The 23,478-nt window shown below is 46.2% G+C and overlaps 1 protein-coding gene across 1 annotated transcript in view; it reads left to right on the top strand.

The window, feature by feature from the left end:
• LOC119371673 (homeobox-containing protein 1) overlaps window positions 1-21,854 on the top strand; it is a 210,869-nt gene extending 189,015 nt beyond the window's left edge. The window contains exons 8-12 of the mRNA XM_037642121.2: window positions 163-360; window positions 854-955; window positions 1,420-1,628; window positions 2,593-2,783; window positions 5,171-21,854. Of these exons, the coding sequence (XP_037498049.1) occupies window positions 163-360; window positions 854-955; window positions 1,420-1,628; window positions 2,593-2,783; window positions 5,171-5,222 (752 nt within the window). The 3' untranslated portion in view covers window positions 5,223-21,854. The remainder of the gene's footprint in view (window positions 1-162; window positions 361-853; window positions 956-1,419; window positions 1,629-2,592; window positions 2,784-5,170) is intronic.
• The last annotated feature ends 1,624 nt before the right edge of the window (window positions 21,855-23,478 follow it).

The raw sequence follows: 23,478 nt of genomic DNA, 5'->3' as shown, positions 1-23,478 counted from the left end.
GCATATGCACAAATTTCATCCTTTTTCATTGATGCAGGCAGCGTAAGCAGCTGCTTTTTTGATAGTTTTTTTTATGTGTGTGAGCAGTGGCTTGGTGAGTAGTTGATAAGGATGATAATGTGGTGGCAGTGACATTTTGGTCTTCCGTGATGCCTCTCGCAGCACAACTGTGCCCCAACTCCGGTGTGAAGCGGATGGTCTCGGAGACGGGTGACTTGATTCCACTCAAGCGGGAGCGCTTCACCTTCAAGTCGGCACACCTGGCCGTATTGGAGCGGTACTACGAGCGTGATCCATACCCGGATGCGCAGACGCGCGAGCAGATTGTCGAGGAGTGCAACGAGGCGGTCGAGCGACCTGGTGAGCTCACCGTTCTTGCTAGATGCGCTAATCGTGGCGATACCTTGCAGTATTTCACTTGCTTCTTCCCCAAAGGGATTTCTGTGGAGGGTGCAAGTTTGTCTTATTACGAGGTTGAGCGATACGCGTCATAAGCATGGGTTTGTTACGTGCCGATGTTGCTGAGAGACTTACTACATTTACTTGTAATGGAATAGATTGAGCACAAACGGACGAGACACAAGAAGACAAGACGGCTACACGAGCGCTCAAATTATTAGATATTACGAAGTAATATCTAATAATTTGTTGTAGCATCCATCTGCATTTGTTATAATGTTGAAGCAGAACACTATCATCTGATATCTGGTCTTTCTCCGGCCGTATTGCTAGGTGACATCCTTGGATAACTGGCGAACTCTGTATATATAAATATATATGTGACTTTTACATCAAAACGCGTTGATAAACAGAGCCAAATTCTTATCTTCATGGTCGCCCTTCCTTCTTGTAGAGCGTCCTCTGACTGAACGGGAGAAAGTGAGCCTGCCTGTGGTGAACAACTGGTTCAACAACCGTCGAAAAGAGGCCAAGAAGCAACTCAGGCAGCAACATGGTAAGTGTGGTTGTTGTTGTTGTGAAGTGCAGTTCACTTACTTACTGCTGTCTTTGTTCTTGGCGCTGTTCCTGTCTTACTGTGATGAAACAACATTGCTACATCTCACATTGTTAGTCTCCTGACTCAGCATTTTCAAACACTTCTTACCTGTCACGATGGCTTAGCAGCTATCGTGGTGCCGCGCTGATAAGCACAAGGGCAAATCGTTCGATTCCTGGCAGCCGCGACTGCATTTCAATCGGAATGAAGTACAGCCGTTTCTTGCCATTCAGCCCCATTAAAATGCATAAGCACTCGTTGACTTAGGTTTCGATATGCAATAACGGACTCCACATAGTCAGTATTAATCCCGAGACCTCGACTATGGTGTGCCTCATAACCGTGTCGTGGTTTCAGCGCATCAGAAAGCCGGGATTTTGTTAACCTTTTATTTTCTTACGCTTCTTTCTCTCGCCCCCTAGCGGCAGCAATGGCGGCGGCGGCTCAGGCGGGCGGCCTTGGCGGGTTGCCGGGGGCGCTGACCAGTGGGGGCCACCAGAAGTCCCCCTTCTCGGTGGGTCCCCCCTTGTGGGGCGCACCCAGCCTGTACCCGCAGGTGGGAAGCTCGGCCGCAGCCCTCGCGGCTGCACTGCCATCGTGCGCTGCCGGATTGCCCACTTCCTCGCCACATGTGAGTGATTCCCGGGTGTTTTCGAGGCGTGCAGTTGATCTCTGCGCGTAACATAAGCTTCGAAAATAAGAGTGAGACAGAGACAGAAGATTAGAACACTGATGCATGGACTCACTTGAAGCTTACTTAACCCTTTCCCTACCGAAGACGAGCTGAGCTCGTCCACACGGTTTGTACCGCTCCTACCGAGAAGCTACTCTGGTCATTTTGCCAAGTTCTCCTTCGCTTGAACGGATGGTGCAGTAATAAATTTAAAAACATGCTCAAAGCATGCATTTCAGTATAGAAATGCTTGCATTTGCAAGGTATCGTTTCTGGCCAAAAGAACTCAGTAGGGAAAGGGTTGAAGAAGAAAAAAAGAACCTGTTGTTGTTATGTATTGTCGTGCACTTTTAAGCAAGGCATGGGAGAAGAATGGCATATGCCATACGAGTGCTTCGCTGTCTGGAAAATGAAATAAAGGAACATAGAAAATAACATGAATGACATATTACAATGTGACATGAATAACATGTGACATTTTCCTTTCCCTCTCCTTGCCTTGCATACTCATGCATGATGCAATTAATAAGCCTTTGGTGTGCTCCAGCCACCCCTGAAGAAGGGTCCAAGTTATACCCAAAACCTTAGGTTTTTTTCTTTTTTGTGAACTAAAAAAAGTGTTTACTTTTTAGTCGTAACCTTGGTTGGTGTCCCTCTGTTTCAACCATGAGTTCCTTCCCAACCAGACAGACTTCTGTCGAATGTTCACCATTAAGTAAATAAACCGTATGTTTTTGTGTTTTTTTTTTTCATATATAAGTGCCAGGTTCAAGTCACCACATGCGTTTGGTTTTGTACTTTTCAGCCTTTGTCACGGTTTCGCGCTGTTTTTCCACGATGAAGCTGTACCGATTTACCTAACTTACTGCTTTGATAACAGTTTTTCTCACCGGCTGCGACTTTGCTGTCGCTATGGACACAGGTGGAGGCGCCCTCGATGCGAGGTGGTGGCAGCGACCAGGGTGACTCTGCGGGCCCCGAGGGGGACAGTGACCAGGGGGACTCTGACACCTCTCAGGGGGAGGACTCCACCTCACTGCCGTCGTACGGCCACGACTCGGAGCCGGCCGACTTCACCACCAACGACAACATGAAGCCCGTCATCAAGCAGGAGTGAGTGCAGTGAGATTGAGTGAATCTATCTTGCTATGTGCACACGTGTTTGTTTTACACGCATTGGCCAAACAAATGTGGGCCAGAAAGGTGATTTCACTGCTGCGTAGAAGTGCTATGCCGTGAGCACACCTACCCAGGGAAGACCCGCATTGCCGCGAAGCCCCACTTCATGGTTAAATGAGCGTATTATTCTCACATCGATTAATTGTTTCTTAAGTTTAAAAGCTTGTCATACGGGCTCTAAGAATAGTAAATTTTAAAATGTAATGTATTTTACCTGTTATCACTTGCATCCTACTGTAATTCAAATCCTGCTACTATTCAAAGTTGCTTCCACTTCTCTTCGAACCAAAAAGAATGACATTGCTTTGCTATTCGCACATGCCTTGTCCCAATTTTTAAAAATATTGTGCAGGTTAGCTGGGTCATGACAAATATGCTCATCTTTCTTTATAATATGTGATATACTGTAAAACCTCATTAATTCGAACTCTGTTATTTCAAAATCCCGCTTAATTCGAAGGCTTTCTGTGGTGCAGTATTTTGCAATGTAAATTTGAGTGGATAATTTTATGCGGCAGTCACCACCAGCCTGGTTAATTCAAAAACTTGGGGTGCCATGTGTCAATTCCCGATCCAGATTTTGCCGCCAAATCCGCGGAAACGACGGCCCTTAGGAGCTACAAGGCAATGCAGTGTAGCAATACTAATGAGTGACAAAGCACCCGAGCCTCACTGCTGCCTGTGAAAAAAAAAGAAGAAAGAAAAAGCGGTCTTGTAGTCAGCTGAAATGCGTGCCTGCAGAAAAGACGTGCTTCACTGTAACATGGTGCTAGTACACGGGCAGCACGTCGCATGCTTCTCGCAACATCAGCGCGTCATGATTACCCATTCTTTCTGGGAAAAGGAAAAGAATAATAAAGGACGGTCTCACGGAATTCGCGATGTATGCGAACCTCTGATTGGCGATTGTTCCGGCAATTTGCGCACTTGCACTGCTGGCGGAGTTCTTGCCTGCAACACATACTTTGAAAACTCTGTTCGAAAGCTTCAGTGATCATATTTTCCAGCCAGAACACATAGAGAAAACGTTTACAATAGACGAACAACAATTGTAATTTTGACAAAACAATATAAAACACCTACAAGCACAACCCCGCACCTCCACCACTTTGTTAAGACTGTAGAGAAGCATTGGAACGCTCTAATGGGTCGTCCTCTCAAGCGCCTCCTAGTGGGTCACCCTCTTCGCCTATTCTCGGAGAGCACGCCCCTCGTGCTCGTGCTCGTGAGAGTCTGCGAGTCTGCGCTCTGTCGTTGTGCATCGTCGCCGTCAATCTCGCCGTCAATAAACGTCTTAACAATTTCTTTATTCACACCCCTTTCTGGTCATGTGGCCTGCGTGACGCCGAAAAGCGCAGGCTCGACTTGGAACAGCTCTGCTGTTAAAAGCAGAGCCCCGTTTCTGCAAACATTGACACTTGAGGCTCATTCACGTCTGCGACTAGAACCGGTCGCGTGACCATTTACAACTGGTGAGCAAAAAGCGACTCAAGGCGCACCATTGTTCACACCTTCGTGTGATCTGCACCCATAACCGCACAGAATTTGCATCTGCTCGCATAGCCATTGCAGCGTAAAATAACCTGACGTCCCGTTCCTGCTCATCTGATCGGTTCAGAGGTTTGCGATTACAGTCGCGGGACTGAGTAATCGAGCAGCAAACAACAGAGCCGAAGCTGTCGCTTTGCGACCAAAGCGGCCATTCGCGACTAACTTGGTCATGCGACTGGTGCTATCCTTCCTTTCACACATTGGGTGCAATGTTGTGGGAGCTATCCAGTAAGTTGAGCCCGCAAAATGTGTAAGTCTGCACGTCTTGCGCTTGGATATCATCATTCTAAACGTGGCCTTCACGGTTGGCTCTGGCTGAGCGCTACTGGAACTAATCGCGGAGGGCACGATACGAAAACAAAGAGACACTAAGCGGTCCAGGACAACCTATTGACAGCCGTGTAAATAACGGGGTTTGTTTATTTCTAAAGCACAAAGCATCTTCATTTATTACTCAGTCTAAAAATGAAAAAAGAAGATTACATTACGTGCGGTAAAAAATGCAAGCTGCTTGCACTAGTGGTGCAAGGCTGGACTAACAGCCAACCTAGATTATTAGCATGGTCTTAATTAACATGGTGTTAATTAACACAGTCTTAATTGTGAAGACCCAAATTAGCAAGGTCTTAATTAGCATAGACTTGATTTAGCATTGCTCTTGATGTATGAAACGGAGTATAGTCGCAGGTGTGAAAGGGCCTACACTCAAGCACAGTCATTTCATTCGCTCAAGTCCTTGCATTGCTTTACCCTTTTTTTTTTCTTTGCAGAATGCCAAGTGCTCAGTGTGTGTCCAGCATGGAGCAGGATGATGACGGCTAAGGACGGCGCAGCGGTGGACTACAAGTCCCGGTGGGAGAGAAGACGAAAAAGAAAAAGGAAGAAGCGAAGTCAAAACTGAGAGTCGTCGACGCGGAAGGATTTCGTTGTCGCCAGTGAAAAAAGAAGAAGAAAGGAAGAGTTTCAAGAAAGTCCTGAGTAGACGTCGGACAAGCGAGCGCCGGCCATCTTCTGCGGCGGTCGGCCCCGAAATCCCGAGTGAAAATAATGGCACTGGCGCAAGGTTGAAGACGAGGACGTCGCGAAAGAAAGACGCTGAGGGTCGTCGGAACGAGTTTTTCGGTGCCTCCGAGGTTGAAGGAAGTCATTTGTTGGATCGTCGTTGCCCCGCCCCACCCCGACGGAAAAGCAGTAGTGTTGTGTGTTGAGTGACAAGTGTGCAACGTTGTTGCTGTTCGCCGCGTCGGACGTTGCCGCGCGAGGTTGCGGCGCATCGTCTCGACTGGCGGGTGCCGGGAAGGGAACAAGTTTTCCACGGTCTCTACCTCACGATTGAAAAAAAAAAAAAAGAAGTGAATTGAAAAAAGAAAACGGAAAGAAAAGCAGCGAAATGATGGAAGGCAGGAATGAAATTAATGTATGTTTATCTTTTTTCCTTCTCTCTCACTCTCTCCTCTTTTTTTCTTGCGAACAAATGCCAAATTGAACATAGGTTTAGATTTAACGGGTTTCGGAGTACCTCATTCCTGTCGTTTTATTGCGTGCGATGCGGCGTGTGTGACGCTCGTGATTGTCTGCTCATGTTTTCCCCAGCGATGTGCTTACTTCAGGCACATGTTTCCTTCGCATTTTTTGTCAAAGTGCTCTTGGTTTTCTGTTTTCATCCCAACAATCCCGGTGCTTTTATTATTATTTTTTCCGACGGTGATAACCTTGGTTTGCAGTAACTGCGAGTTTAGTAGGCGCCGCAGGCGTCACCTTTCGGTTATAGTTATCGAGCAGGCCATCCGTCGTTGTTGCAATCTTGCTACGTCATCTTTGCTTTTATTTTGTGGGTGTGTGTGTGTGTGTGCATGTTTGTACCACCTTTAAGTGCTACGTTTTTTTCCCGGTGTTGTTTTCTTGAGAGAGTTTTTATAAGTTGTTGCCACGGCTACTGAGTAGCTTTTATATAATTACGTCAAAGAAGTCTTCTGGGCTCGTTGACCAATCGTGTCATTACGAAGGATGTCGACTCTGCTTTCTCTTTCTTTATTTTTGTTGTCGATTGTCAAAATTGTGACAGTTGCTTGCAGTGCACGCAAAATACTTGTTCTGTCCCGTTAGCTTGTTACACGACGATCCTGTCTCGTTTAACATTACAGGTATGTTTCGTAATCTTCGTTTCTTTGAACTTTTTAAAATTGAATGTCGTTTGCATGATGCACGTTACAAAGAAGTGTATGTCTTTGTCGCCTGTCAGTGCGTCCAGCGTCATCGTGACGATTGTGCGTATGATGTGCATTGCAGCAAGAAACTCGGGAATCTGAGGGTACTCTTGGAGAGAGACAGTTCTTTCTTGTTTTATTTTTATTACGTACATTTACAGCTAAACTTTCGTGTAAGTTCACGGAGACTGATGTTATGAACAGCAATGGAATAGTGCGGGTTTCATTTTTTTCGTTTGTTCGTTTCTTCGTTCCCTCGGTAGACGTCTTGGAACTCTAAGATCACCACGATTGCTCAGGTCTCTTGAAAAAAAAAAAAAATGGAAAACGGGTCAGTTTTGCCGAACGATGACAAGGCACTCATGGGAGGGGAACGAACAGACCTTTTAACGTCAAGTTTTAGTTGAGCATCCTTGTCTAACGCGGAGTGGTCGACCGACTGGAGGCCATTAAAAACAAACAAGTTAGGCGAGGTCCTTCCTTACATTTTTTTTTTCTTACGGAGAGAGGACGGAAGAAGATTGACGACGGGATGCTGAAACCTTCACCACCACGTATCTTATTCCTTTCGAGCAGTCCTGCCATTTTTTTTTTCTTTTTAAAACATTTGTGCCTGTAGGTTATCGTCCTTTCTCTCACGTTTAGTGCCTCCTTCATTTTGCGCAGTGTTTCGCATCCACAATTGTGTCTATTTTTATTATGTTTTTTTTTTTTTTTTCATGAGTCCTACCTCACTTATATTTACACGCTCAACTCGAAGATCCGTTTATTTTCCCTTCCCATTCACATGGCGCACTCTGCAGCGCCATACAACGCGGAGCCATCGTCGTCGGGCGGCACATTGCCATTCAGGGTTTCTTCCCTGTCCCCTGACGTCGCCGTATCAAGCTAAGGTGCGGCTCTTACGTGTGTGAGTGTGTGTTTTTTTTTTTTTTCGTTATCATTTTTCTCTTCGGTGCCTAGACTGGTGGTGCTGGCATAGACAGGAGTGACGCGATGTGGTGTAGTATTGCGCGGCGAATTCTGTTCGCCCTTCGACGATGCTACATCGCTTCGTGGGACAGTGGTGTGCCATTGGCAATGAAGAAGAAGAAGACTGTTTCCGAGTGGACTTATCTCTCTATTTTTTTTTTTTCTGTTTTTCTCATTCATCACGGCTGCAAGACTTGTGATGCGTGGTGTCAGTGCGTGGCGCTTGTCGTTTGAGCGCGTCTCTCGCTCCCGACATCCTCTCCCCTTCTACCCCCCCTAAGTGGGAGCGCGGGAGATGCGAATCGACACGCGACGTCGAGAGAGAAAAACAAGGAACTGGAGAAAGGATGCCACCCTGCGTCGTCCTCGCGTTCGGCGGGGGGCACGTGCGCGTCTACTGCAATAGGAACTGCTACGAAGCGCCGTGCGCGGCGGGAGAGACCGCCGCGCACGACGGGACGAGTTGAAACGGGCCACGTCGACCGAGCCCGGAGAACGCTGTGGTCGTGGCGGTGATGCCGGCCTGCGACGCTTGATCACAATCATCGCAACGTGCTGAGTAGTGCATGCGTTTTTGTTGGTGCTATGGGGGAAATGATGGTGAAATGACAGTGCGTCGTGGGGGGGCAGAGGCTTTGAGGCCTTGCGCGTTGTTTCGCTCTAGCTACCTATGCCTGCCCTTTTTATACACTTGTGTTCTCTTCTGCTGAGCTTTACTGTCAACCCCACATGTAGGCTTTGTCAATTTGTTCCCCCATATACACAGTTGTGCACAAAATTCCCATTCTTCGTCCCTCCCCCCCCCCCCCTCTTTTTTTTTTATCGCTTGTATTCGCCTGCTACAAATCTTTATTTATACACCTCACAAAGGCCCCCCTCACCCCTTTACATCAGCTCACATGATTTTTAGTGCGCATTAGCAGATGCTCGGCCTTTATCTTTGAGACAGACGTCGACTTCGTGCTCAGCCTTCTGCATCGTACCCATTCATTTATGTGTGTTGATCAGCTGACCTGTGGTTTCTCTTCATTATCTCCCTTAGCTTCTGCGGCACCAACTGCAGTTGCGAGAGCTTTCTGGTGTTAAAGCATCCTTCGCTCTTCGAGCTAGGCAGCATCACTATCGTAGTACAGCCAGCTTCTTCCGACCAGCAGACGAAGGAAGCTTTGAGACTAACGAGGTAGACATACTGCTGCCCGCAGTTGCAGTGCTTCGCTGTTCAGTTGTTTAACGACGTCTGAGCTAACGACGGGCCTGTTGATTAGAACTTGCTCACACAGTACATGACAGAGGGCACGCACGCTACAGAATACCGGCATGCACGTGGAGCAGATGGCAGGGCAGGCGCCTCATAACGAAATCGGCTAGCAAGGCTCGCCTGTTGTGTCCTCCTGATCACTGCTGTTTACTGCTTCATAGAACCAAACAGTTGAGTTGCCACTGGCATATCAATCACGAACAAAAGAGAAGAGGACATGAAAGTACACTTAGTCATTGTGTCATTGCTGGGGTATGTTTTGTACCAACGTTAAATAGTAGCATGCGCAGACTCTGAGCCTGGCGACAGGTAGTGTCGCAAATTTGAGATTGTCATCCGTGGCCGACATGCAGTGAGGAGCTCCCTGGCAGATGACAGTTGCTCTGCGTGCATGCACACGTTTCTGCCCTTTCTGTTGGCGTGCCTCGTAACGAAGTGTACAGAAGCAACCAGCCGTTGAGCACTTAAACGACGTCGTTGAAGACGTACGGCGTTAGCCAAGCATCATTTTTGTGGCCATCCTTTTCTCGCTATCACCAGAACACGGTGTCACCTTAAATATCGGTTTTGCTGGCATCTGCTGTTTTTCTCAGTTGTCCTTCTGTCCCGTTGTCGATCTTTTCTCCCCTCCCCTATGTCACCAGCTATTACCGTTTCGTTCGTGCATTCATGTGTAACCCCCGCCCTCCCCCGCTGTTTCAACTCAGACTACGGTGTTTTTCTGGCTGTGCTATTTTCCTGTCCATGTCGGCCCAGATGGGGTGAGAACAGTCCGGCACGTTCACGCCATCGCGGTCAGGACTGCGTCCTCTCCGCCCAAGTGGGGGAAAAAGTGCCGGTCACCGGCCGTACGTCAGACATCCACCCCTTTCTTCCGGCCGTTTTTCCGCACCGGTACATTACCAGCGGTGCGTGGTTCCGCGCTCCTGTGATGCGTCTCTTGTTTCCGTCATGAAAGTTCCTATATCTTTGCTGTTGCGCTAGCTGGGCCGCAAGCACTTTTCACGCCCCCCGCTCCCTTCCTCCCTTTTCCTGCGCTTTGCTCTTGTCAAAAATCTCTTCACTCAAGTGGCTGCCACTTTCCGCGGATGTGGAGGTTTAACCGCAGTTTCCAGGAAGTGCTTGTAGCAATTCGCTTTCACTGGGCAATGCCTGCATTGTAGTAACCGAAGTTTCGTAAATTGCTTTGCTTGATTGGGGGCATTGCAAGCGTGGTAGAGTGGCGTTTCTTACTGCATGTTTCTGCAAAGCACTTTCTTCTTTCACACCGGTTTTATGACGAGTTTTCAACATGGGGAATGCCGGACTTTGAAACAAATGTGCAGGGGCACACGCTTTTGGGCAGAGTTGAAGAGGAATTGAGAGATTTTGGGGTTTTTTTCCTCTCTTGTGACATTTAAGCAGATTTGCAACATTGACATTTTTTTTAAATTCTGGGCTCTTTTTAAATATCTATTTGATCTTGTGATGGCAAATGTCATTTAACTGTGACTGTCAGCCTGGAGAATGAACTAGGGGCAACTCTAATAAGTTTCCAGTTTCTCATTAAGAAATTTTGACGGGTATTTGGAAGCCGCTAGCAAAGCTGCTTTTCTGCGCATATAGGCAATGACACATCGCTCAATGAAGGCTGGTGCTTTTGTTAGCATTTTTGTGGAATTTGATGAACTTTATAAAGCTTCCATTAGAATGTACAACTCATCCTTTCCACATGTGTTACAATGAGTAAGTTCCTTCTGCACAAGAACTGCACAATAAGCCTAGTGGATCCCCATTTACGGTCCACAAGGTTCAGGTCTCCAGTTTAAACTTTGCACTTTAAAATTTGACAGGTTTGCAGAAGCATTCTCAAATTGTTTCTTCTCTTGAAATCGCGGCTTGGCCAATGTGGGGCAGTTACCAGCCATAACGATGGAGAAGGTTATCAGCGTTTGTTCGTTGCTCTGGCATTCCTGCGTTTGAAAGCTCTCCCCTTTTGCTGACAATCCAAACTTCCGTTCGACTTCTCCATGGTTGCACGAACATTGAGCATGTTGAATAATAGAGCATTTCAAGCGTGGCACCCGTTAGATCAGAACTGCATTTCTCAGGCCTTTGTCTACTGTATTTGCTACTGTATTTGCTACTCTTTTTTTTCCAGCTTGTTTCCTCTCTGTATGCCCGAAGCTTGAAAATTAAAATGTGAGGAGTGAAGAGTGAAGGTGATGAAAGGGGAACAGGCAGTTGAGGAGGACATGAGAGAGAGAGGTGGTGATGGAGTGATGAAGGAGGCAGGAAAGGGCAGGCCCTGGTTTGAAGCCATCGCCCATGTTTGCGTCCATGTAGCGTCGTGTCTTTTGCCTAGCGTCTTTTTCGCTCTCGTGATGTGTGCACGGCCAGTTTCTAGTGTCCAGTGCTTGCAGCAGCGGCTCAAACATAGGTGCCTGTGTGCATGCTCTTTGTGCGAAGGATAAGTGCGGGGGGTTTGGTGATGGATGAGCGAAGCTGGGGGATAATGCCCACGTGGAGTTATGGTAAGTGGCGCTCCCCCGTCTTCACCCATGATAAGTTCACGGAAGTCCAAGGTGCGGCAAGGTTTCGGGATGACATCCCACCTCTTCTTGCTCGCCATGCTTGTTCAGATTGTGTCTAATGTTTGCGGTGTCCGTTATTGTATCCACCCGCCTCCCCACTTTTCGAAGACTTGCAGCTTCCCCCACATGCCCCTCTCTTCGTCAGACCGACGACGGTGTGTTGCGGATGAGTTGTATCATAGTTGCCGTTTTTTGTCGTGTCGTGCATGTGTCTTCGGGTCAGTTTTCCACGGCGCTCAGAGTGGCCGTTTCCATCCCGGTTTGAAACGTTCGTGCTCCCTTAGAATCCTTCCCCCGCCTGCCATTTGTCATTTTCTTCGAAGTAGCTTTTTTTTTTGCCGAAGCGTTCCTTTTTTCTGTTTATCGTCACCTGCGTCGGCTCGCTTCATTTCGTGCTCTTGGCATGCATTGCGGATGATCCTCGCATCTGCACCAACCACGTTGCATGTCAACCTGTCTGTCTTGCGCCACGCTAGACAAATGCAACCGGAAGCGGGGGAGACCTAACAGGGTCTTTCTTCCGGCGAAAAAGTAAAGAATAACCATCGTCACCGCGCTATCACCGCAGCATACACGACGAGGGCGTCGGTTACGGCCGACCAGCCCTCCAGGCTATCTCTAGGTGGTCACACTCGTGCCAAAGGCAACAGCAGTACCTGACGGAATGAGACTTCGACCGGCACCGGCGACATTGGATCGTTGGCCGGTCGGTCGTTGGTTTTTCAAGATCAGGTCAAAGAGATGTCGCTGCAGCTTAAAAAAAAAAAAAAGGAGCAGCGGGCGAAGAGGCAATGGTGTAGGAAACAAAACCGGTGTCTGTCGTAGATTGGTTGAAGAAGCAAAGAAAGAAAGGAAGGGTACGAGGCAACCCTGCATTTCCAAAGAAAGCTGTCTCGACGCGAGGCTTGCCTGGGTCAGTTCATGAGCTTTTTTAAAGGCGTTTGTTCAGTCTCCGGTGTGATGATCGCTGTAGTTGCTTCAGTTATTGGTGTGAAAGAAATGAATATTACTTTGTCTTGTGGGACTCCCCTTTTGTTCAGCCTTAGTTGGTTTCCAGGGTTTTTCAAAGGTGAAGGCCTGATTTATGGAAGCCTTAGAGGAAGCTCCGTGTTCGGTTGCAGGCTCGATTCACATGGCTGTCAAATACTCCGCCACATCGCCAACGTGTGTCACGAGACAGTGTTTTCTCCTTAGTTTCTTCTAAATAATGTCACGCCAATATTCTTAATGTCATCGGCCCATTTTTGAAGAAAGAGCAGTAATATCACACACTATCATGAGCACGTGACATGACGGTGTTCGCAAGCACGTCACAAACATTGTGACGATGTGACGGTGCGCGTGACGGCTATATGAATCCAGCCTGAGTTGTTCTTGCGGGTAGTTTTTTCTTTTCACCTTCTCTTCGAGTCCTTGCGTTTGTTCATAGGAGAAGGGCGATCTCGCGTGTTTCATGAAACACACCGTCGGGAAGTGAATGAAAAAGATATATATGTATAAATATATACGCATCTCAAAGTTTCGGACCATTACGTACGTGTTGCTCACCTCGGCACTGCCTCTGCCAGGACAACGTCTATCACACACTCTCGTAGCTGTCGAATATCTCTTTTTCGTTGTTGTAGCCTTCATCGTTCTTTAAGTAAGGGCTGGTGTTGCCTTTGGAGCATGACCAATGTGCGAGGTACGAAGAAGCGTTTAGGGGGCCGCTGCGCACCCGTGGTGAGTCGAAGCAGTGTCTGACGACGAGGAAACGTTGCACGTTTTTTTTCCCCCTTCGATTGCTCGTGCGACGGAAGCGGTGCTGGCAATGCTTTTCAGGCAGGTCGTCATGTTAGATGGCCATGGAGCTGCTTGTTTTGCATGTCGTCAAGCAGCTATCTTCTAAGTGCCGCTTCGCAAGTAATGACGTTTACCCAAGATTGCGAAACATAGAGTTGCGCCCTTCCTCACTGAACCATTCCCAAAGACATCCTGAGTTTCCAAAAACTTTCGACATGATAGCACTTGTCTGTCATCAGAGTTATCATTGGCAAATCAGACATGGCCTCTTCAGAGACGTTTTGTTCCTTCGGATTAAATATACTCTTTTCTGCCCCGCACAAAATTCAAAATGACATCTCCTGTGGCTTTACCACGTCATTCGACCTTCCCCAAGGTACAGTTGAAGCCCCTTTACACAAAAATATCTTCATTAAATCCAATATTGATTGGACGTTGACGTCAGCAAGTTTTCTTAGTTACATCCAACAACTTGCACATGGAATGCATCACAGCGTTTCGAAAGAAAAATGGCATGCCGAACATCAGCAGTGCTACATGACGAGCTGGCCGAGAAAATGCACATTGCTGGCAGACGATGGGTTTTTCAATATTCCTTCCCCCCCCCCCTCCCCTCATTCTCGAAGTGGTTCATATATCCTTTTGAATGTTTAGAAGATTTTACATTGTCCTTGTTAGTTTTCTTTTGTTCACTGTTTGAGGAGTATTTTGTTTTTCTCAACGTTTGCCTGCCCTATCCCGGTGTATGGTTTAGTCGAATGTTTCACTTGACCCCCCCTTACCCCAAGCCCCATCTACCATCTCGTATCCTTTGTTTTACCTGGTGAGCGTGTTTTTTTTTCTGCTTATAAATATAAAATATATATATATATATATATATATTATACATACAGAAAAAAAATCACGCGCGTGAATACAGTCTATATATAAATATATACACAATATATATGTATACATAATTCCTCGGTGCCTCGGAATTGCACATTGTCTACCTCCCAGTAAAACAGGTCCATGTGTGTCAGGTTTCAAGCATTAAAAAGAAAAAAAAAATAAATAAGCTGTGAAAGTGTTATACAGAAGTGGTCTTAAGTTAAATGGCAAGAGAGTCAGTCAAGTCTAGATGGTGTACAAGAGTTTAAAAAAAAAACATTAAGCATCAGAAAGTGTGGCTTTATGGAAATGCCCCCTCTGTGTCGAAACCCATGCGTGTGAAAGTGTGAAGAAAAAAAAAAGACGACAAGATTTTTTGATTGCTGTGTTAGACTTTAAAAAAAATCATGACAGTTTGTGCCTTAGGTTGGTGGGAAAGTTTGTTATTTGAGAGCATTTTTTGAATGGTCATTTGTTGTACAAAACGGGCAGGAAATTTGCGAGTGAAATCCTAGAACAGTGTTAGTATTCGTGCAAACGGTGAAGCGAATAAGTGCGAGATATGTAGAGTTTTGTTTTTTCGTGAGCGCTTTTCGGCATTAAAGGCTACAGGCTTCCCGATTGGCGTCAGGGCTGCCATTGAAGCCCACTGTAAAGGTGTCTTGGAGCTCCCGGAAGTTCGTTAAGGAGGGTCGTTGAGGGGCAGTGCTTTGCAGGGAGACGACGTATGCCACTCTTCGTTCTGAGCATTGTTGCTCTTTTGGCAGTTACTCTTCTGGTTAGATGCGTATCGTATGGTTACTTTGTGCAATTTCATACACTGCATCCAGTATGTAAACGTCAACTGCAACAAAATATGTGGACACCATGAGAAGCCTAGTTTCAGACAGTATCAGTACAGAAATGCGACGGCGCACATATTTACGTTTGAAGTACGAGTGAAACGTCTCAAACAGCCCCTTCCAAAAACGGCTGCTTTTGATACCGAAACCGGAAAAAAAAACTTCACCATAAACACTTGCCGAATGTGATACATAACAAGGGCATAACATAGAAGGACCGGCTCCTTGGCAGGGCCTCTGAGATGAATGGCCACTGAAACGTCTCGAAGGGTGCATGCCTGGACCTATGTCACGGTGACAGTGACCACGTGCTGCCGTCTGCTAAGCGTCGTCTGCTTAGGTGCTGTTCGACAGTCGCTTAGCAAGAAAACTACACCATTACCAACCCTGCGGCCTTTTTGAAGATTGGTTCGGCAATACATACTGCTCACCCGTAATGAATTTCGGCAAAGTGAAATTTCGTTGCAGCTAGATATGGACCAGAAATGGCTGTGGCTAGAACAAGGACTGTTAGGCTTAGCTGCTGGAAGCAAGTGCACGTCCCGACTAGGTGGCAGCAGGCCTGTGTTTCTTTTTATTGCTGCATGGCTACCAAATTTACAGCTTCTAGTAATGACAGAGAAGTATTTACAAAGTACGAAGGATTGCATGTATGTTTGTCAGCAGTAGCTGTGTTATACTAGAGAAGTGTGGTGTAGGACTCGTAACTATACTCGCTTTCTGCTAAAGTTTAGCGACTGTTTCTTAGCAGCTTTCTTAGCAGCTTTCCCGCGCAAATATTTCAGGTTGTGGCGATTCTCTCGCTGTACAGCTGCAGTCACCGCCAAAGGTACAGAAGCAGCACGCATGCAATCGGCACTGTTTATGGTGATTGTTAGGGCGCAGAAGAAATTCTCGTGTGGTGTGACCAACCGACGCCAAAGCCATGCTTGTTCAAAATATTTCTACACCACCGGTCATCGGGCTAGTTCTGTCATTGTGCCCCACTTTCAATGCTTGAAAACAGACTGAAACTGATGGCGCTGGGTTTATCGATGCACCTGTAGTTAGATTCTCGGGATGTCGCTACAGAATGTCGCCCTGTTCAGCACTGCCCCGGCTCCAAGCACTTGAAGTAGGACAAGTCAAAAGGTTCATAGTGACCGTTACAAATTGAGCGTAGCAAATAGTACTAATCGTAGTACTAAAAAGTCGAAGTGTGCAAGAAATGAGATAAAAAACCATTTGGTGGCTTTGTCTTGCAACCGGATGAGATCAGCGGTGCGTGGACAGAAGAAAAAAAAAGCGTGAAATAAGAGAAAAACTCTATTTTTGTTGAGACTAGGATTACACTTAAGTACGAATATATACATATTTTGTTAGAGGAAGCTTTTTCATATTAAATGTGGGTCTCATTGTATAGCGTGCATCTAAGCGCATGTTATACGACTCAACATCGTTCTGTACACAACTGCTGTCGTGAAAAAGTGGGGAAACTTTTGTACGCGTCAGTTCTGAACTGCTTTTCCTCAACCTGTGTATTTCATGCTTGCTTTTTTTATTTGCATACCCTGACATTGCTGAGGGTGTGCTTTCTCTAGCATATTTCTTTTCTTTGTCTCAGGAAGTAGTAAATGACTGCTCTGTTTACTTGTACTACATTACGGGAAAAGTTTTGTACATTACAAAAACAGCACTCTGGCAGCGTTGGAAGTGCCCTGCGCCTGCCAGCTTGTGAAAGGTCCCTCCCTAAAGTGACACTTTGGATAGACATTTTAAAAGAAAGTTAGTCAAATAAATCTCTTCAGAAGGTTACAGGCACTTGGCACCATTCTACCAAGCCTTTCTGTTTGTTTAATCAATTGTACCGTCCGCTTTTCTCCAGCCCTAGTACTGTGTGCGATATATATATGTTCAGCACTGGTGAAACCGTTTTGTAGTAAGCATCAAATGCTCACAACAAAGAAATTGTCTCCAGTAGCCCAACACCACGGGGCAGACGAGAGTTCGAGCATCCGGAGGCATCTTTAAAGTCGAAGTTGGCTAGAAAGGACAGTTTATTTCCAGCGTATCGCTTATACAAAGATTCATACGGGGCTACGTGTTCATGTTTATTGGACCACCATCCTTTCCAGTGTACTGCCTGCGTGATTAATTACATTAAGCACAGAGTATTACTGACTGATTATTGGAGCAAGAAAATACGGTTCTTTCCATATGTCGCCTCATATTCGGTTTTCCCCATTTCACGTCATCGAGGTATGTTTGAGGGTGTTAGTGTGAGAGATCACGTGATTTGTTCACTTTTGAAACTGCAGGCTTAATTAGTGAATAAAGTCCAGAAAGCATGGATACTTCTTTTGTTCCTCTTCTTTTTACATGAAAAGCGGCCTCCTTGTAATTGAAGGTGTTCGTGAAATTGCAGACACCTCTTGGGCAACAGCAAATGTGCAAACCTTCTGAAATGATTTTAGTGCAATAACACAGTGAGCACAGTCTGTCCACAGGTGACTTTATGTAGGGGCTTTCAACACAGTGTTCTTTTTTCTTGTTCTTTTGTGGCATGTCAAGTTTTCACGGTAGCACATGTGCATAAAATGTGTGCGCTTAAGATTAGCACATAGGTTCAAAAGCTGCACGAGTATGGAATCTGCGCAATTTTCACAATGAGCACACTGGCCCTCGGCGTTTGGTTAATCGTACACGACATTACTCTGTGTCGCTTGGTCGAAAATCTGGCGCCATATGAATCTGTTGGGATTATATGGCACCGTGAAAATTGCTGTGACCACTGTAAAGTTGGCATTGCTAATGTGTTGTTGCCGTACAAATGACATGATTGTAAATGTACTGATACAATTGATATCGTGACGTTCTTTCCCTTTTTTTCGCTTTCACGGGTACATTTCTTTGGCGGTTTGGAGGAACCTGCGTATGTGAATGCCATCTATCGGCTAAGCCTTTTCCATGGCTCCTGATTTCCGTTTGTGAATTCATGGCCAATTGTCACGTAATTTACAGATGTGACCAAGGAAATTTGGACAGATATTTACGTATAAAGTTAGCAAAGCCAGTTGCCTGTGGAAACCTTCCTTCAACATATAATTTTGCATCTCTCCACATGCTTGTGACGTAAGCCATGCGCATCGTCACGAGTGTGACGGCATTCACAACGTTCGGTGGTCCCCTACCGTCACGGTCACTCACATGACTTTCAGGGAATAAAAACTGTCGCTCAGGCATTCATTGCGTAATACATTGCAGACCATCGACTTCTTTCAGGATTGCAACGTTTGCGTGAAATGAAATAGAAGAAAAAAAATGTGTCACACATACCCGGATCAAGCCGTACCTTCACCTCCCTGAACAATACTTGCCCGTACATTTGTGTTTTTGAAAGAAAAAAACGTGTGTGCTTGTGTGTTTGTGTGTAGTGTCAACTTTATAGAGTTGAGAGGCCTTTCTTGGGGTGCACTGTTTCTTCAGACATTTGCTTACTGTGTGTGTGTGTGCGTGCATGTGTCTGTTTGTGTGCTCATTTGCTGTCAACATGGATATCATTCACTGGCTTCAACTCTTGAAGTTGATGGTAACGGAATTCAGCATTGCTCTTCTGCCTGACATTAGACGCGAACGCGACACATTCTATATCTTTGGAGATGTGTGTAGTCTGTATTGTACTTCTGTTGTTGTTTTTTTTTTTTTTCGGTTACACCACGACATCGAAGTCATTCCGCATGAATTCAGCTAGCATGTAAACTGTACACTTACCTTTGCTGAAACAACTGGGAGTTTACCTTGGCTCATGTTGGAGCTCCCATCATGTTTTACGGCTTACCCGCCAGATTCATTAGGGAATCGCGACTGTTGGCATTGAATCGTAAATCTGTTAACAGTGATAACGTTGATGGCTCAACAAAATTTACTGTGAGAAATGAATTCCCAACGAACAGTTTTGTTTCTACTTGAACCCCACTACCTCACGTTTTATTTACCATTTCTTTTTTTGTATTTTTGTGCGACTCATCACATGAGCCCTCCCCTTCAATATCGGCGTTTTTTTTTTTTATTGGCCACGATGAGTGCATAACAGCTGGCACATATTTGTGCCCAAACTCGTTTATAGAGACATTAGTTTCTGTATCAGTGCAAGTTCTTACGAACTGTCATTACTCAATGCGTTGACTTAAATTTCGCAAATTTAACGTGCTGCCGTGATACCAGATGATACTAGCTGGCTTGTTTTTTACAAAAAAAATTTACGGGTTTCACATTTGGTTTCCATGCGAAGCACTTGCTTTTCAGAGTGTAAGGTCGAACCAACAATAGCGTTGCTAACATGCAAGTATTTCAAGAGGCTTGCTATTTTTTTTTTTTAATATAAACTGACCACTGTAGAAAACCAGTCGTGTTGGCTAGACACATTCTTTTAACACTGTTTTGCCTTTCTTGCACTCTGATGCATGAAAAATAGAGCAGCTGTGAAAAAAATTCACATCTATCAAGTGTACATGGACGTGTAGAAAAAAGTCTAGAAGCTTCAAGTGTATGAGCAAGACCTTGAGCAGTAGCTTGAGATCATACAGAGCTTTTGCCAACGTTCACTTGGAACCAACATTGTACAATACACAGGCACAATCATTGTATAATCGCTCGAATATGCGCATTAATTCTCTTTTTGACTGGTTCATTCCTGTTCATTACGGGTCCCTGGGCTAGGCCTAATCATTAGGCTTAAGCCCCGAGTAATCCCAAACCATGGGATTGAGAACACAATTTTTTTTTTCCCTGTCTAACTTGCTGGAAGCAGACTTGCTAACAGCACGTTAAATGTCACGCTGCGCCGTCTACTGCGAAATGGTGCATCAGTTGAGTTTTTCTTCTCGTTTAAGCTTTGATGAATGGCTATCGCCGTGTCTGTTTGTAGTCATACTCTATCCGCTTTGTTTTTGCTGCCGCTGCAGCAGCAGCCGGGGTGTTCTAATCGCCGCAGCTACGAGCTTTCCCATGTTGCAAGAGCTGCCGTGCTGGTAGTGACCCGGATAACGAATGTTTAGTAATTATCACGCCATCTACGTGTGGATAGGCGAGTCAAGTGGGTATCGTTAATTGTTGAAGCCAGAGCAGTAACTCGTTTAGCCATGTTGCTAAATGGAGCAGCGCATCTTTCGCCTACGGGCTGTCCCACGAAGTGGTCACTGAACGGCCATTGATTTAAAGAGGGGAATTTCGTAGCTGCTGTGGCCAGGGAAACCCTGTAAGGGCAGCTGAATCGAAGGTACGTGCAGAAAAAAAAATGTGTTGGCTCTCCTTCACTCTTTTGACATGCTTGAGTCGTCACGGTGACTTCAGTATTTACAGTTCCTACAAGAGTTTTTTCCGCGGCTTGCCCCGAACTTTGCGCGTAGTTTTATTCTTAGACTCGACACAGCGGCGTTAATTGCTATACTACACGATGGCGTAACGACAAGTACAAAAAACGCATCTCAGCCTTTCTCTCTCTCTCTCTCTTCACTCTGTCGACCCCCATGAGAGTGAATGTGGGCTTTAGTAGCTGCTGCTGCTTTTGCGATGTTGTTTCTGGTGTGACGATGAAATCACTTTAAAAGAGCGAAGAAGGTGCAGTACCACTATACCTGTGTACTATGTAAACACGATGGGAGAATTGTTGCTTGCTTCCTGTGACGGACGTCCCTGCAATAACAGGCTGAGGCTGGACTCGACACGACGCACAAAATTCACCGCATCGTTTTGTTTTTTACTGCAAGGAGCCATTGAGATCGGCTTCTTAACCTTGGAACTGCTAGAGCGTCTTCTGTACTGCTGGTATCTTTTAGCAGACGACTTGAGTATGAAGGTAGGCGTACGATCCAGAAGCAGTAAGGAAAAATCGTTCGCTGCACGGATATCGTATTCAGCATCTACACCAGTTTTTGCTCTTTGCAGACAGTTTGGCATTATCCACTCTGGTGTCTAGTGCCTCTGAGAATGCTCTTGGCTGTTCTTAGCTCGAACACTATATCGACTGTTCTAGCCGTGTCTAACCACAACACGAGAGTGCGCTTTTGCTCGGCAAGCCAGGAAACCTTATGAACCTCTCTCTGCCTGTCACGAAGGGATCAGCAGTGTTCGCTTGCATCCGTAAAGGTGTGTAGTACTAGACTGCCTTTTTTGCCTGATGCCTCTCGACACGTGCCGGATGAAGCATCCAGTTGCAGCAGGCCACATGTAGGCTGTGACGTCATAGGTACCGGTGCTGTTGTCGCTAACGCCGCCACGTTTGCTATAGTTGCTGCACGTCGCGCCTGTCGATGACGTATGCCAAAGAGGAAATTACGAGTCTTAGCGTTTAGGGACAAACACATTTAACGTGCCGTCCAACCACGACTGCAGCAGGCTTTTTAGCGATCCTACTGTAGCTACATGATTGATGCCTACATCACGGCTGATTGTGTGACGTCACAGCTGGAATGTCTTCAAAGGCTTATCGTCTCGCGAAGAGGTAGCCCTTAAGGTTCTGACGTTTCTTTCGCTGGCAGCCGAACAAGTGTTCCGTCTTCTTATGTCCCTGCGTCTTTGTCTGGCAAATTCTTTGGATTGCAGACTAACGGTTCAGCCTCAGCCTGGCCTTGCGGTGCTATATGTGTTTCGTCTGGGCCGATTTCGACGCAGACGATGCGGAGTTGTCTCTTTCATGCAGTGTGTTGGTTTGTACATGTGCTGCCATTTCAGCGGCGTGCGTTCTTACAGACTGGCTGTCTTATGGTGCAAGGCCAGGAGCTTTTTGCATATAATGTGGCGTGCATGTGTGAGTGTGTGTAGCTGTTTCAGTGCCAGCAAAACTTCAAAAGAAAAAGACAAAAAAAAGATGGTGGTGTACACTGTGTAGTTTTTTCTGTAGCCTCCTTTTTTTTCTTCATTTTGTAATGCGTGTACTGGAAACTTAATAAAATTTTTAGTTTGGTAAGTAACTACACAATCTCTTCTGTGTCACTGCTTAATTATCGTGGGAAGGTCCTTGCCACAGACTGCCCCCAGAGGGAGCTAGTACTGCTCAAACAAGTCTTGACCAAAGATTCACTGCTAGGTTGGGAGACCAATCCTGACAGTGGTATGGTGCCCGGAAGAGACAGGAAAAAAGAGAATGGGTCATTGGCCACTTGACACTTCCTTGACATCTCATATTTCACCTATTCCCGCCGACCTATCGCTAATAAGCGACCACCGCTACCCGCAGTAGTCTCTCAAGCCCGTTTTCTGCACCGTTTTCAGCGCTGTTGGGTTTGCAGTTCTGTTAAATTCCGCCGGCTATGTCGGACGGCTCGCAACACTGCTACGCACTACCGTGATCGACTCGACATGCGAGCATGGCTGAATGTGACCATAATGGCCACATTTTTGTAATTCCATAGTGGCGGAATTTATTAGCCAATCGGAGAGATCGTGGTCGTTCTCCAGGTGAATCGTAGTTAGCTATATATATGGCGGGATTTTACTACAGTGGCTAGTAGTTAGTCAGTGTTCAGAATAGAAGGCAGTGTTTAGACGGCAGCTACCAAGGACCGCATTGAGTTGCGCCCAGAGTGAATGTGACCAGGCTATCTGCGCATAGCGGCGCATTTTTCGATGCCCCTACTCCAGGTACAAACCCTGAAAATGCCTCGTTCCGTGAATCTGACCTTCAAGCTAAGGGCATGCCAGCGTATCTGAGCTGCGTCAGGGCCGCAGAGAATTGTTTACACATTGCCCGCGAGATGGCGCAAAAGTTCTCGCTGATAGAGTTACTGTATATATTACTAGGGTGGCTAGAATTGGGAGGTGTGAAAACCGGCCGCTCTAAGTTGGCCCCCGTTCGCGATCCCGCAGCGGTAGCGCTGTAGTCGGAGGCGCTGCCAGCTTGCGCTCTGGCGCTCTGGTAATGCACTCGCGCATGGGCGTCGGCAGGATTTTGTCTTCAGGGGTGCAAACTCGCGCTGCATCGCGTATGGTGGAGTGGGGGAACGCTGGTGTGGCTTCAGGGAGGCAGGGGAAGTGCCATTTTTACGCCCCCTGCCAACGACCCTGCACTCGCGTCGGTCGTTGCTAGATTTTCTCCAGTGAAAGAGCTTTATCAACATAAACATTTTTACGAATTGCCAATACACTTATGTCTCACTCGAGGATCACGGCATTAGTGCGAACCTTTCGGCAGCCAACAACCAGGCATAATTCGAGCCTCCATAATGAAACCATTCTTCGATGAAGTGTTATTTCGAATGAACCAATGTTTACATGTTTGATGAAGGAAAAATTATCTTCATCTTCATAAGATTTATTTACACATTTACGGAGTAAAAAAGAAAGCTTCTTCCTGCAGGAGCGTTATATCTTTGACGACGTTTTCTAACATTATCACGCGATAACGTTTGATACATTGTAGTTACTCGTACTACTAAATATACCTCGAGAGTGCGCCTTGCCTTGTCCGTTTGTTCCTTGCCATTTACTCAATGCTGAATTTGCATTACCCTCGAGGTCGCGCCGTCACGGAGCCAGTATGCTCAAAGTTGAATAGAAATTGAGACAGCAATTAGTTTCATGGCTTCAACAAAATTT

Source organism: Rhipicephalus sanguineus, chromosome 10 (assembly GCF_013339695.2).
Source record: "Rhipicephalus sanguineus isolate Rsan-2018 chromosome 10, BIME_Rsan_1.4, whole genome shotgun sequence".
Classification (NCBI taxonomy): domain Eukaryota; kingdom Metazoa; phylum Arthropoda; class Arachnida; order Ixodida; family Ixodidae; genus Rhipicephalus; species Rhipicephalus sanguineus.
The sequence above is the reverse complement of the archived record's forward strand: the minus strand, read 5'-3'. Positions and strand labels throughout refer to the sequence as shown.